Below are 16,399 nucleotides of genomic sequence, written 5' to 3'. Positions count from 1 at the left end.
GGATGGGGTAGCCTTATTAGGAAGAAATAAAATTAAATCAATAGTAAGAAGTGAACTATGGTCAAATGTAGAATCTGTATGGGTAGAGTTGAGAAACCACAGAGGTAAAAAAAACCATAGTTGGAATTATGTGCAGGCCTCCAAACAGTAGTCTGGATCTGGGACGCAAGATACACCAGGAGATAGAAAAGGTGCGCAAGAAAGGCAAAGTTACAGTGATCATGGGGGATTTCGATATGCAGGTGGACTGGGAAAATCAGGTTGGTAGTGGATTGCAAGAAAAGGAATTTGTGGCGTATAGACGCGATGGCTTTTTGAAGCAGCATGTGATGGAGCCCGCCAGGCAACAGGCATTTCTGGATTTGTTATTGTGCAATAAGGCAGATTTGATAAGGGAGCTTAAGGTGAAGGAATCCCTAGGAGGCAGTGATCATAATATGATTGAATTTACTCGTAATTTGAGAGGGAGAAGATAGAATCAGAGGTAATGGTATTACAGCTGAATAAAGGCAACTACAGAGGCATGAGGGAGGAGCTGGGTAGAATTGACTGGGAGAGGAGCCTAGCAGGAAAGACAGTGGAACAGCAATGGCAGAAGTTTCTAGAAATAATTCAGGAGACACAGCAAAAATTCTTTGCTAGGAAAAAGAAGCATGGTACAGGGACGATGAGGCAACCATGGCTGACTAGGGAAGTCAGGGATAGCATAAAAGCAAAAGAGAAAGCATATAATGTAGCAAAGGGCAGTGGGAAACCAGAGGATTGGGAAGCTTACAAAGACCAACAAAGGGCAACAAAAAAAGAAAAAAGGAGGCAGAAGATTAAATATGAGGGTAAGCTAGCCAGTAATATAAAGGAGGACTATAAGACTAAGATATATAAAGGGCAAAAGAGAGGCAAAAGTGGACATTGGACCGCTAGAAAATGAGATAGTAGAGGGGAACAAGGAAATGGATGAGGAAATGAATAATTACTTTGTATCAGTCTTCATGGTGGAAGACACAAGTAATATTCCAAAAATTCGAGAGTCAGAGCTGAGTATGGTGACCATCGCCAAGGAGAAGGTGTTAGAAAAACTGAATGGCTTGAAGGTGGATAAATAACCAGGACCAGATGGACTACACCCCAGAGTTCTTAAGGAGATAGAAGTTAGAAGAGATAGTAGAGGCCTTAGTGGTGATCTTTCAGGAATCGCTAGAGTCAGGGAGGGTCCCAGAGGACTGAGAAAATCACTAACGTGACACCCTTGTTTAAAAAGGGAGTAAAGCAAAAGATTGAAAATTACAGGCTGATTAGCCTAATCTCGGTCGTGGGTAAGCTTTTAGAGTCCATTGTGAAGGATGAGATTTATGAATACTTGGAAGTGCATGGTAAAATAGGGCAAAGTCAGCATGGCTTCATCAAGGGGAGGTCATACCTGACAAATCTATTAGAATTCTTTGAGGAAGTAACGAGCAGGTTAGACCAAGGAGAGCCAATGGATGTTATGTACCTGGACTTCAAGAAGGCCTTTGACAAAGTGCCACACAGGAGGCTGCTGAGGAAGATAAGGGCCCATGGTGTTAGAGGCAAGGTACTAGTATGGATAGAAGATGGACTGTCCGGTAGAAAGCAGAGAGTGGGGATAAAACGGTCTTTCTCAGGATGGCAGCCAGTGATAAATGGTGTTCCACAAGGGTCAGTGTTGGGACCACAACTTTTCACTTTATACATTAATGATCTAGATGAAAGAACTGAGAGCATTCTGGCTATGTTTGCAGACAATACAACCATAGGAAGAGGGACAGGTAGTATTGAGGAGGCGGGAAGGCTGCAGAAGGATTTGGACAGGTTAGGAGAGTGGGCAAAGAAGTGGCAGATGGAGTACAACGTGGGAAAGTGTGAGGTCATGCACTTTGGTAAGAAGAATAGAAGCATGGACTATTTTCTGAATGGGGAGAAAATTCAGAAGTCTGAAGTACAGAGAGACTTGGGAGTTCTGGCCCAGGATTCTCTCAAGGTAAACTTGTGGGTTGAGTCAGTAGTTAGGAAGTCAAATGCAACTTTGGCAATTATTTTGAGAGGACTTGAATATAAAAGCAGGGATGTACTTCTGAGGCTCTATAAGGCTCTGCTCAGGCCACATTTGGAGTATTGTGGGCTGTTTTGGGATCCCATATCTCAGGAAGGATGTACTAGCCCTGGACCAGGTTCAGAGGATGTTCACAAGAATGGTCCCAGGAATGAAAAGCTTAACATATGAGGAACATTTGAGGACTCTGGGTCTATACTCGGAGTTTAGAAGGATGAGGGGAGATCTAATTGAAACTTACAGAATAGTGAATGGCCTGGACAGAGTGGAAGTTGGGAAGATATTTCCATTGGTAGGAGAGACTAGGACCCGAGGGCACAGCCTTAGAGTTAAGGGAAGACCTTTTAGATTGGAGATAAGGAGAAATTTATTTCGCCAGACAGTGGTGAATCTATGCAATTAACTGCCACAGAAGGCTGTGAAGGCCAGGTCATTGAGTATATTTAAGACGGAGATAAATAGGTTCCTTATTGTCAAGGGGATCAAGGATTTTGGGGAGAAAGCGGGAGAATGGAGTTGAGAAACTTATCAGCCAAGATTGAATGTCAGAACAGAACTCGATGGTCTGAATGGCCTAATTTCTGCTCCTATGTCCTATGGTCTTAACTTGCAAACCAGCCAATATGCTATTCCCATGCAATATAAATTGTTGTTCCCTTTGAGATTTGGCATTCTTGTGATTCTGTCCTGATCAATGCAATTTAAAAAGCTTTTGACAGTATGCTCCTTTTCTCAGCAATGCTTGATTTCTATTTTGCACAGACCTGCACTGTGTGCTTAAATTCATGAGGCAATGAGTGGATTGATGGCACTCACTCTGATGCATTGAAGTAACCAGTGGAGGGAAAGTATATATTGTTCTGTTGATTTGAGCCAAGTTCTGTTGATTTTCACCCAAGCATCTAAAAAACAAAGATATTTCTGGCGTAATAATGATGAAAGTGTTTTTGAGAAATCACATCCAAAGTTTATCTCAAAATAACCAAAATATAAACATTAATACAAATGCAAGGTAATGCCCAGAATTATATTCTGAATTAATGTATTTTAGAGAAAATTATATATATCTCATTGACCGGAGGCATTACCTGATTTCTAACAAATGAAATTCTGTGATGAAATATATACTTTCAAAAAAATGTACATTTATACATTATTGAAGGTATATCAGCAAATGGTCTGAAGTTTCACATAAATGTTCTGATTAATCTTTGACTTGTAATGTAGAAAAGAAGCTCTCCATTGACTATCGCCAAAATTGGATTAACTGAATATCCACTGATGCTTACGTGATGTTACTGTGCATAAGTTAGTTGCCACATTGCCTACATAACAACAGTAGCTACACTTGAAAGTAATTCATTGGCCAGTAATTCTGGGCATTACCTTGCATTTGTATTAATGTTTATATTTTGGTTATTTTGAGATAAACTTTGGATGTGATTTCTCAAAAAAACTTTCATCATTATTACCCCAGAAATATCTTTGTTTTTTAGATGCTTGGGTGAAAATCAACAGAACTTGGCTCAAATCAACAGAACAATATATGCTTTCCCTCCACTGGTTACTTCAATACATCAGAGTGAGTGCCATCAATCCACTCATTGCCTCATGAATTTAAGCACACAGTGCAGGTTTGTGCAAAATAGAAATCAAGCATTGCTGAGAAAAGGAGCATACTGTGCACTTAGGGATGTCCTGAGGGTATGAAAGACACTCTGTGAATATAAACTACCTTAAATGCCTTGTTAGTGAAAATTTGCTCTTTTATATGAAGCATCTTGCTATGATTCATTAATATATTCTAACTGCAAATGATTATGTCTCTCCCTTCAGGGAAAACACACCAGCACCTGTCAAAAAATACAATCCAGCGTATCCTCTCTTTCTTTGGCATCATGGAACCAACCAGACACCGGCACACATGATTTGTTTGATGATCCACCCACAGATGTGAGTCAGTTCCACTGATGCCACTAATGATATTTTATGCAAGAAGTTACATTTTGCAAATTGATTCACCCTCGTGGCCTCTTTCCTCACTGTAGGGATTCTATGATACAGTTCTTTAACGCTTACAACTTTTCAAAATGCATCTGCATACTAGCATGCTTTTTAAAGTGTCATGTGTAGTAATTTATATAAGAACACTGTGCAATAAAAATGAATATTTTCTGTTACTGAAATCAGCCTTTGCTTAAATTGGTTAAGGGAAGATTTTTGAGTGTTAGAGTCATAGTACAGCACAAAAACAGATCCTTCAGTCGAACTCATCCATGCCAACCAGATATCCTAAATTAATCTAGTCCCAGTTGTCAGCATTTAGCTCATGTCCCTCTAAACCCTTCCTATTTGTATACCTATCCAAATGCCTTTTAAATGTTGTAATTGTACCAACCTCCACCACATCCTCTGGAAGCTTATTCCATGGACGCACCACCCTCTGTGTGAAAAAATTGCCCCATAGGTCCCTTTTAAATCTTTCTCCTCTAGTTTTGGACCACCCTCCCCTGGGGAAAAGGGCCTTGGCTTTTCACCTTATCCATGCCCCTCATGATTTTATAAACCTCTATAAGGTCACCCCTCAGCCTCTGACTCTCCGGGGAAAATAACCCCAGCCTATTCAGCCTCTCCCTATAGCTTAAGCCCTCCGACCCCTGCAACATTATTGTAAATCTTTCAAGTTTAACAACATCCTTCCTATAGCAGAAAGATCAGAATTGAATGTAGTATTCCAAAAGTGGCCTAATCAATGTCCTGTAGAGCTGCAAGATGACCTCCCAACTCCTAAACTCAATGCACTGACCATAAAGGCAAATGTACCAAACGCTGCCTTCACTACCCTGTCAACCCGCGACTCTACCATCAAGGAACTATGAACCTGCACCCCAAGGTCTCTTTGTTTGACCACTGCCCCTGAGACCCTACCATTAAGTGTGTAAGTCCTGCCCTGATTTGCCTTTCCAAAATGTGACACCTTACATTTATTTGAATTAAACTCCATCTGCCGCTTCTTGGCCCATCAGCCCATTTGATCAAGTTCCTGCTGTACTTTGGGATAACCTTCACTGTCTACTACATTACCAATTTTGGTGTCATCTGCAAACTTAGTAACTATTGCTAACTATTTCTCCCATACTGTATTCACATTTATACAAATGACAAAAAAACAGTGGACTTGGCACCGATCCTTGTGGCACGCTGCTGATCATAGGCCTCCATTCCTGCATCACCACTCCTTGTCTCCTACCTTCAAGCCAATTTTGTATCCAAAACAACGTGGACATGATTGGGGCATTTCTCTGCCTTTTGGTGAATTGCCCTGGCCATTGTAACTCCCTAAACCGCATACATGTTCTTTTTATCGACTTAAATGGTACTTGCTGCTTTGGAGTAAATTCACAGGGACTCCAGACTGAATCAATTGGACTATTGGATCAGTTGGTATCAGGCCTGGTTCTATGACTCCTCTCTCTCAGTCCCTTTGCTGTTGGTTGAACATGAATCTTGGAAGACTTGGCTTCCTTCAGTTAAACAGTTGTAAGGCTGAAGCCAGTCTCTGCCTCCTTGTCACTGATTCTGTCTCACTTCTTGGAGGTTGGCTCAGGCTGAATTCGATTTTTCACAGCTCTGGCACCCTATTCAACCCAAGTTGGGCTTTGGACTCGATATCGTGTTTGTCACAAAGATCGCTACCTTTGGAGCGTCTCCTGTCTCTATCCCTGCCTCAGCTCATCTGCTGCTGAAACCATCGTCTGTGCTGTAACCATGATCAGACCATTTTAATACTCTCTTGACTGACCACCTATTGTCTGACCTTCAGCAACTTGTGCTCATTTAACATTGTGCTGCCTGTATCATAATCTATATCATTTTTTGGTCAGGATTCATCCCATGCCTCACTGACTAATATTAAACTTTCTGTCCCTTGAGCTCTCCAGTTGAAAATTCAAATCCACTCGCCTCTCCACTTTTTTAATTTCATTCAACACTGCAATCCTCCTGACCCCAGTCCTCCCAGACTTTCTCTACCCCTGATTCTGGCCTCTTGTACATTCTACCTCTGTTTGGCCCACTGAAACTTTTTCTTCATCTCCCTATGCTGCGTGCTCTGGAATTCCCTGCCTCCGGTTTTTGCTTACTACTATCTATACTACTATTTTGATGTGGAGGTGCCGGTGTTGTACTGGGGTGGACAAAGTCAGAAGTCACACGCCACCAAGTTATAGTCCAAATTATATCCTCTCCCCATCTCTCTCTCTACTCTCTATTCTCTATCTCTCTATTCTCTCTCTACTCTCTATTCTCTATCTCTCTATTCTCTCTCTCTTCTCTCTTCTCTATTCTCTCTCTTTCTCTCTATTCTCTGTCTGTCTGTCTGTCTGTCTCTCTCTCTCTCTCTCCTTTTTCCTTTTGTCTGTTTTGTCAGTTGTTCTTTCTTTCTGTTTAGCATCTCCCTCTCTATTAAAATTAGTGCAATATACAATGTTCCACACATTTTCTACTCCCTGCATTCAAACTTACATTTCCCTGTTCCTTCAGGTATGCACCAATCCTCAAGTCACAGGTGATCTTTGATACTTATGTGTGACCAGCCATCCAGAGATTTCTAAGGGCAGCTCTTGAGTTGACCCATTCTTTGACTTTGAGTCTTCATGGAATGGAGCACTTTGCTCTGACAGCCTGGCCAAGATTGGTGTGCTGTGCTATGAAGGAATCATTGACAGGAATCTGCATCTTAACATTTTGTGATACAGTATACTGGAGCAACTGGCTTTGTGCCTGTAGGTCACCATTTACTTTTTATGGTAATCGATAAATTGGCCTGACTGCCCTTGACTCCTATCTAAGATATATCATAGACTCTGCTTATGTAGTTGAAGCATACACTGTGATGTTAAAGTGACAGATACTTCTGTCTCATTGCTAAAAACCTCCATTGTCACTATATTTATACTAAGTAACCTGTTTCTTTTTTTAAAAAAAATTATCCACAGGATGTGGGTGTCGCTGGCTGGGCCAGCATTTATTGCCCATCCCTAATTGCTCAGACAGCAGTTAATAGTCAATTACATTGCTGTGTGTCTGGAGTAACGTGTGGACCCTGCTGCATAAAGGCAGCAGATTTCCTTCCTAAGGGACATTTGGTGAACCAGTCTGTTTGTTTGTTTTCCTGACAATTGACAATGATTTCAAGGTCATCATTATATTCTTAATTCCAGATTTTAATTGAATTCAAATCCCACCATCTGCTATGGTGAGATTCAAACCTGGATCTCCACAATACTACCTGGATTAATAGTCTAGCAATAATACCACTTGGCCATCACCACCTGCATTGCACTGCTGTGAACCATGGGAAGACATGTTTTGGTCATTCAACTTGAAATACAAAGTACAGTTTAGAATCTGAAATAACTTTTTTTTTTGTTTTGTTGTAGTCTTTAAAATTGAAAGAAATTCTTATGGAGGCATTCTTCCACCATTAGCAATTGTGCATTCAACCACTTAAGACTCACATATCTGGAATTTGTGCTATGAAGACTGCGCATCTTTTTCTCTGTTTAAAATCCACCATAAATCTCACCTGTAAACAAGTTTTATTGACCACTCTGATCACACCTCTTTTGTTTTGTCATTTTTTATTGATGTTCATGCCTCTGTGAAACACTCTGGGAAGTTTTTTCCTCTATAAAAGGTGCAGTGTATGTGGAAGTAGCAGTAATGATCTAGCACGCTTGCTCCTGATTTAAACACTTCTCCAACTTAAAATTTGCATTTTGCTCTCTGCAGGGGAAGCATGCAGATGCAGAAAAACCTACAGTGACATCTTTCATCCAGACTACCGACAGCAGTCAGAACATCCCAAGAAATGTATCCTCTCTTAGCTTAGCATCATGGAGCCAGCCATTGATTGATGCCTCTGTTGGCGATTTGTTTGATGATTCACAGAATGAGGTGAGGCAAAGTGGCCAGTTTAACTGATGACTGTTTATGTGAGACACCATGGTCTGTTAACCCAGGCTGAATGATTCAGGCCTGTGTAGTTCCTTCATGCATCTATAATTTTTTCCCCCAATTGTGATCACATTTCGTTATAATGCATACATAAAATTGTGTGTCTAAAATCCAGTATACCTAAGGGGAGCGACAACAAAATTACCTTCATAACCGTTAGAAAATAGAAATATTTTGGTTACGGTCAAGCAATCTCTTGATTATAAAATGCTCACCTTTGTTTCAAATCCCTCCACAGCCTTGTGCAACCATATCCATTTAATATCCTGCAGCCTCACAACTCTTCTGAGATACCTGCACTCCTGTATTCTGGCCTACCGTGCATTCCCAGTCATAATTCCTCTACCATTGGTTTCAATGCCTTCAGTTGCCTAGGCCCCAGCATGGAATTCCGTCCTCATACTTGCTTTTGTCCTTTTAAGGCATTTCTTAAAATCTGCCTTTTTTGACCAAGCTTTTGGTCATATGACCTCGCATCTTGCATAGCTCGGTGTTTTGGATCCTTTGTTTTGTAATGCTGCTTGCACATTTAATTACGTTAAAGGCACCATATAAATATAAGCTGTTGTCATTTAATTGTTTGATGTCCTGAGAGAAATAGTTGTGAAACAGTATGGATTGGAGTCATATGTGAGCCTGGCTGGGAAGGTTCCTTTCCCTGACCAATTGGACTTCGAACCACAGTCCAGTTTTCATGATCATTCTTTTTGGTGATAGTGCATAAATGTTCCAATTTAATGCGTTTAAAATTCTCAACTTGTCACAGATTTATGTAAACTCATGATCTTTTGGGTTTCTGATCAGTACTGTGAATAGTCTGGAATATTGGGTTTATTCATTGCATTAGCTGTCACTACTCTGAAAACTCATTTGTGCCAGTAGCAACACTATAGATAATGTTGCTTCTACTAATGAATAGAAATGAATGAAAGATTGAAGGAAAAACAAAATGAATATTAGCACCCTCAACTTTCATTAGGAAATAATCCAAAACGTCAGAGCATTTAGTGTGAATTTTTGAAGATTAGTGTAAGGGAATTATGTAGCCTATTGTCAGTATTTGCATTGAATTCATGTAGGGGGTGGAGAAAACCAAGTTTAGTGATTTTGCAGAATAATTTATCACTGCATCTTCCACACAATGCTCATCACTTTACTATTTCAAGAATCTCAAAACATTGAGCAGGCTGAGTGACAGCGACAATGGAACTGGTAACATTAATCAACATTCAGTCACCAGCCAAAGCCATCAGCTGTGACACTGAGTGATTGGAAGAGGCACAGAACAGTCAGTCACTTTGACAAAAGGGCCAGCTCGTGAGAAGTCAGCCCAAGGTTAGTGCATATAGCAGAACAACTGAAGCCGTTAGAAATTCATCCATCCATACAGATTCTTTGCATTTTGTAGCAGGCAAGTATTTCTGTTTAAATATCGCTATATTTTTGGAACAAATTGTATAGGCTGTCTACTGAAATTGAGTTACAATGTATAAATGGATTTGGCAGTTAAGAGGAGTTCTTAAAACCGTTTATAGCCTCATCAGATCGTTTGTATCATAATATTTTCAGTATGAAATTTATGTTGAATTCCACTATTAACTGTTATTACTACGTAGAAGCAGAGACCACTTTTATCAAGGTGTGGAGATGCCGGTGTTGGACTGAGGTGGACAAGGTCAAAAATCACACTGCTCCAGGTTATTGTCCAACAGGTTTATTTGAAAACGCAAGCTTTCAGAGCTCAGCTACGCCTGAGGAAGGAGCTGAGCTCTGAAAGCTTGTGATTTCAGATAAACCTATTGGACTACAACTTGGTGCCATGTGATTTTTGTACTGTTGTTAAGACGGATCAGCAATGAATGACAGCATTTGTTCTCAGAGTTTAATTGCATTGCAATGGTAATGAATATTTGTCAAAGGACCTCTTTTCGTAGTATCAGTTGTGAAATTGAAAAATATGAAAAGACAGTTTATATGATTGCTCATTATTGTACATCCATAATATTATTTAATTCTAATCTTGATTAGTCGATTGAATGAATGTGTAGAAAGTGATGGCATTTTCTGGGGAAAAGTTATTAGAGTGTGAAGATTGTCTTCTTTCTGCTTGATATAGATAGAGAAAGCTGCAAAAAGCACTGTTTGCGTTTTTCTGATGATTTTTTCCCCCTACCATATATTGCATGATTCAACTAGCTTGAAAATGTCTAAAGGTGCTATGGGTGACTCAAAATTCACAGCCAAAATTGTCCATAAAAATAAACGGTGTTCTGCCACTCTCTGGGCCACCATCCATCGACCATGTTCTCCAAATTGCAACTACTGTGTTTTATTTTGAGTAATTCTGTGTGGTTTTGAAGGAGGATGCAGCTGAATAAAAATTATCATGAGAGAGAAAAAAACCCATAGAGCGAACAGTGATTTTTTTTTTGCTACCGATGGGGCATTTTTAAGGCTTTTTAAATGTTAGTTCATGGCTCATAGACAGCATAACCTACTCCTGTTACTGATGACTCACGTGGAACACAGGAACTTGACTGCTGCAGTTACTGAACATGTTTTCTCTCTTCCTGCTGCTACAGAGTTCGCTGCAGAAGGCCCAGGTGGAGTAGGTGATGGTGATCATCCCATGCTGGCCCAGTTAGACACACTCTTAGCTGTAAGCCGAGCCAGCATTCTTCTGAGACTTGCTGTCACAAAACAGGAATCAGATTTTATATCCAGAGCTGAAATGCTTTAAGCTGATGGAATTTCTGTAGAATGCCTCTGATTGCTATTTCCATGTACTGGTGCTGTCTGAAAAATTTAAGTAAAACTTTCACTCAACAGGTTACATCGTCAAGTGATAGAATTTATGTAATGGAGTGTGGTTCAGTTTATCTAGCTCACGCATATAAGGTTCATTATATGCAACAATGTCTGCAGTTTTCACATTAATTGGATCTAAAGTTCATTCTAATTGAGAATCTGCAGGCTAGCCATAAAATCTGGTAGTTGTCTTGCATCCGATAATCTCTTGGGCTAATGCACCCAGGTTGGTTCATCCTCTTGTTGTTAACTGAGATTGTCGTGTGGTCTTGAATATGCTGATGAGTGATCTATAAATATCCAAGCTTCTGGTTTGGAAGATAACATAGTCTCAGCTCTCTCGGTTCATGGGATACAGGCTATAGTGCAGCATCTTTTGGTGTAAAGGTGCTTGAAATCATCATGTTTTTTCACAAGGTGGTCTCACAGTTTCATTTTGGTCAGGATCTAGTTTGAGGCAGTAGATACCACAACCAGATAGGTACTGCTGTGTATATTGTGTTTGTCAAGTTTGGAAGTTTATTTCAGTAGCAAATAAGATCTTGGCTAACTTAATGATTCTCCTGAAGGTCTGTTTTACGTTCCTCTTGAGTGTCTAATGCCATTAATAGTGTCTATAATACAACTTTGTGAAGTAACCTCTCTTCCTTTTAATTTTAGATTTGCTGTTTAAATTTGGCCAGAATCTTCATTGCAGTATTTTTCGGCTTGTTCTAGCAGCAAGGATTGGGAAATTGTCTTGAATTAATGCTGCAGTGCTAATATATGGCTTCCAAATTGTGGACGGAATGCCCAAATAGGGAGAAATTTAAGATTAACTTGCGGGTCAGTTGCTGTTCATCAAATCTCTAATGCATCAAGGCCACACACAGCTATCCTCTCCATTCCAGATGGATTACTATTGCTTGTTTGTGGCCAAGGAAGTTTTATTGGAATAATTTTAAAACTCCTTCATGCTCACAGCTTGGGAACAGTGTAGCAAGCAAATGATACTTCTGAAATTTCTTTCTTTTGCCCAGCCTCTTTATTTAAGGTGTGTCATCTTTAAAATTTTCGGTGTAGCTTCTTACGTGTGCCAACAGCTTGCAAGTGGCCCACGCCAATTGCTGCATTGCTGTACACACAAGAATGCGGCTTAGAGATTTTATTGTTGCCAATAGCATTTAATTGGCTGGACATCACCCAGGATGTGGAAATCTGCTTTATCAACACCTGTCTTATTAATTTCAATGTCCACGCCATCCCCCGTTGGGTTCACTGTGGCTGTTTACTAAGTACAAGGTGAGCCACAGCTAGTCACTATTGACTTCTTTAGAAGCACTTTTCAAAATGCACCCTCCACTATTTAGAAGGACAGAGACATCAGATATATTTGGTGGAGAGATTTGTGGAGAACAGTCCAGCATGTTAAATTAGTGATGGTGGTTGGAGTTAGATCATCTTGCTGATAAGTTGGAGAAGGACCTTGCCTGTTAAGGTGTAATGACGAGCCAGACAACACTGTTTTACATTGGTCTAGTGAAGTGGACTTGGACATTGTCATATATGTGGCAGCTGATCCCAGGTGACTTCACTGAAAGACATGGTGTAGAAAAAGGCTAAGGATAGAACCTCCAGTCATTGCAGAGTGTGCGTGCAGAGACTGAAGGAGAAGTTGTTATAGATCTCCTGAAAATTGGAGCTGGTAGGAGTAGACGCGTAGAAGTAAACCTGACTTATTGTCTCCTGTAATGTTTGGCTCTTTTGGCTGCACAGGACCTGAACAAAAAAGCTCAGCTAATAGAACAGGTCTCGAACCCCACAAGTTTTTGACTGTGGCAACTGCTGAGCCACCATAAAAGTTCAACAAGCCTGTGCCATTGTTTTGATGCCTGTGCAACACAATTTAATCTTTCCCTACCATCACTGTAATCTTCTGGGAGAGATGAGAAATTCCATTTAAAAAATACCCATGACCAATTAGGACTGACAAATTATGAAAAATTCCTTTCCAGTCCCTCCTTTAACCTTCATAAGTAAAAGATAATTTGAATAGAATTTATTTACATGATGGGGTTGTTAGCTTGAACCTAACATACCTCTGACCAGTCAGGACAAATAAGTTACACAGTCACTAATTAAAATAAATGCTATGACCCAAAGCTTGATGCTCCATTGTTAATCCTTTCAGCTCTGAAAGAAAGCGTAAGAGTGAAAGTGTATTGAAAACTGAGAAGAGAATCCCAGACTGCTGTGAATGAGTCATTCACTGAGGATGCCACTTTGAAAGGGTTGTGATCCTTCTTGATGTGCTGGCTGATGAGGCACTTACTTTCCTTGCTGTAGTGAACTTCTTTGTTGAGTTTATTAGATCATCTTACCTTCAAGATAATAATGTGCCAAAGAATGTTTAAGGTACTAACTCTCCACTTTTGAATTTGTAGGCCCTGCTTTTTGAGATGTACAGGTTCATGAGCAGGTGTGCTATATCTCTTACTGCTGCCTTAACCTGCAAGCTCAAACATGGAGTGGAAATGTAGGATGATTGTTTCAATTAGTGAGGGATTGTGTGTAATTCTTAAACCTTACTTTTTACAGTAAGACTCATGTTTAATGTATAAATGCCTGTATCATAGTCTCTAAACAGAGCAGTCAGTTTATTCTAAGGGAATCTGTAGATGTGCCTTCCAGGCAGGTTGAGTGAGTGGTGTGAATCACGTTGCAAATTTGAAATACATTATTCTTTGCTATATTAATTTGTCAGTATCAATCCTGTGCACAGAAGTATGTAACAAGATATACATCCAGTCACCAGCGTACAAGTCAGCTCATTGACTGATAACAAATACTATTGTAACTTCTCTCACTAATTTTGACAATTCCTAATCGTCATCTGCTAAAGTGAGGACATTAACAACCCAGACTTGAATTAGCAATCCTGAATCATGGATATCTTTTGTTGGTTGATTGAACATGTGGATGGAATGATTAAAGTAAATCTAATAACTGGATTAAGTGCCTAATAGAGAGTATACCATTCAATGGTGTAAATCAACAATAATTTGATTGAACTGTGCTTGGGCCAAAATATTTTTGGTTGCTATGCGCAAGTGATTATCCAGATGACCATAATCCAGGTTTGACTTTAATTCAAATTGGATCCTATCAAATACGTGCCACTGACATTTAAGGCTGCATGCCAATTACATATTTCTCTTGACTTCCAGAGCTGCAGTCAGTCAACAAAAAGGAAACTCCCAGATTGGTTTGGCTCGTCAAATCCACAGAAAATCTCCTGTACTACCAAGAAGAAAGTGAAGAAAGGGGAAGGACTTTTCAGTTGAACCTACTTCACAACCATTGGTTTTCTGATAAACCTCTCAACACTACAGAAGTTGTGATAGGCGAGGAAGCAAGCTGTTTGGGAACAGGCTCACTATTTTGAGTGTTTTGCAGGCAGCTTTGTTCACCTGGTGACAACTTGGTTCAGAGCACTCAGCTAGACAGGAGGAAAGCAGCAGCAGATGTCAAGATGATGTTTTTTGTTTGGTAAATTCCTTACGTTCTTTAATACAAAATCTTGAATGTCTTGGAACTCACTGTTAATTTGGTTTTAATGATTTTCTTTATGCATTGTGAAACTATTCTCGCAATGGTTATCTCCTGTTATTGTTAAGTCCATTAATATATGCTGTGAAATTCTGCAACAGAAGACTGTTCTGTGTAGTTTTGAAAATGCAATGTAATTGGGATTCCTGAAGAACAAGTAAGATATTTTGATGTTGGGCTATTTTTCATTTGTTTTGAACGTCTGTACCTATATTATACAGTAAGGTACTGTACTATAACAAAGGTTTTGATAACACATCATAGTGCTATCAATAACCATTATCACTTTGTGATCCAGAATGGACTCTCTCTGGTAGAAAGTCCAAAGGAACTGCGCTATTGCACAACATACATTGAGGCTGGCTGTGATCATTCTAATTGCATTGAGAAGGAATGCTACACATTAACTGGTGCTGCAATTGCTTAATAATTTCAAGCAAAATAATTTTTTGGTCCAATTATTTTTATTTAGTTTCCACAGTTGACGTCTGGTTGTGCTGTCATGACAGGAGACCTGGTGCACCACAACAGGTTAGAATGTATGGGATCACACCTTTGCTTTCCAGTGTGGAGGAGAATTTCCCAGCTTTGGTCATGTGTTCGAGGACTGTGTTGAGTTGTGTTCAAGCAGCTCCTCATGTGAGGTGCAAGTCTGGATGTGGCGACCTTCAGTTGCTGAGAGAGAGTTTCAGCTGCATTTTCAGACGTCTCAAAACTAGTCGGTCACTTCTTTTGAGTTCAAGTATTTGGATGTTCCCAACAGGCATAGAGAGAGAGAGACACTATCATAATGTGGACCGGAAAGATGTTACTTGGAAATAGGTGAAAAAAAATCTATAATTTTGATTTTAACTCCACATATAGTTGAACTGTATAGATGGGTACAGCTTCTACTTAGCTTTTTTGGGACAGATTGTGGTTAGACTCTTCTAAAACAATTGAAGCAATTAACTCCAAGGGGATTTATGCTGTGTTTTACAGCCTTTGTTAAAGTGGGACTAAATGCTTATCGGTAAATCAACATTTTGATTTTTTTTTAAACCAGGAGGAGCATAAAACCCAACAGGAGATAGATGTCTGCACTTATAGGTCTGAATGACAGCAGACCGTCTATGATGTGATGCAGTGTTTGTATATTTCAGAGAAATTCAGTGTCCTGGCAGAATAAAATTAATTGACAATAAATATATTTCTACCTTTCACTGGTGCTGTATGGTTTGATTCTTGCTTATAAGGGCTGAATCAGTTTTGGAAGTTCTGATGCATGATCACACGAGGGTCTGGAATTGCAGTGATTCTGTTGGAGCTGCACTCCCCTTCAGGCACTGAACCGCATTGTCAGTTTTTACAGTTAGACTGTTTGTTTTTGTTTCTAATGTTTATAATTCTGATAGTTGATCTAAAACTACCCCATTAGAGGAAAGTGTGTTTCAGTATCAATCCTGCTGAATTCCTTTATCATTGTCAGTACCTCAATTAGACTGGCCCTGTTCTCCTCCACTCAAGTGAATTCTTTAAACTTTTAGAACCTTTGTTTGCCGTTTAACACCTTTGGTGCCTTGAATCTGAGAGCTGCAGTCTCCAAAAACTAAACATCTTTCACATTGAAAACAATGTGATGCTGCAGCCCAAGGCTCCTTGTAACTGTAGCATCACTTCCTCACTTTTTTTTGTCATTTGAATTATTTTAGGATACTGGGAAGCAGATGGTAGCTTGCAATCTTGCATCTCTCCTGTCCTCTTCTAAAACAAATACTAGATGAGCATCACACCTAATCAACCAGCAATAAAATTATCTTCTTTCCTAATTTCCCCCACCCCTTATTTCATTTATTTAAAATTATGTGGGGGGGGGTGCAGGAATACATGTTAATGATAACGTTATAAGGAACTGGAGAAGACTATTTAGTCTTT

The 16,399-nt window shown here is 39.7% G+C and overlaps 1 protein-coding gene across 6 annotated transcripts in view; it reads left to right on the top strand.

The window, feature by feature from the left end:
* The window catches only part of wrn (WRN RecQ like helicase), a 101,843-nt gene extending 86,156 nt beyond the window's left edge, over window positions 1-15,687 (top strand). For all 6 annotated transcript variants that reach the window (XM_048595404.1, XM_048595397.1, XM_048595412.1 and 3 more), the window contains 3 exons: window positions 3,908-4,024; window positions 7,865-8,029; window positions 14,104-15,687. In XM_048595404.1, coding sequence (XP_048451361.1) covers window positions 3,908-4,024; window positions 7,865-8,029; window positions 14,104-14,220 — 399 coding nt within the window. In that variant the 3' untranslated portion in view covers window positions 14,221-15,687. The remainder of the gene's footprint in view (window positions 1-3,907; window positions 4,025-7,864; window positions 8,030-14,103) is intronic.
* The last annotated feature ends 712 nt before the right edge of the window (window positions 15,688-16,399 follow it).

Source organism: Rhincodon typus, chromosome 1 (assembly GCF_021869965.1).
Source record: "Rhincodon typus isolate 14 chromosome 1, sRhiTyp1.1, whole genome shotgun sequence".
NCBI lineage: Eukaryota > Metazoa > Chordata > Chondrichthyes > Orectolobiformes > Rhincodontidae > Rhincodon > Rhincodon typus.
This window is presented reverse-complemented; position numbering and strand designations above follow the sequence as displayed.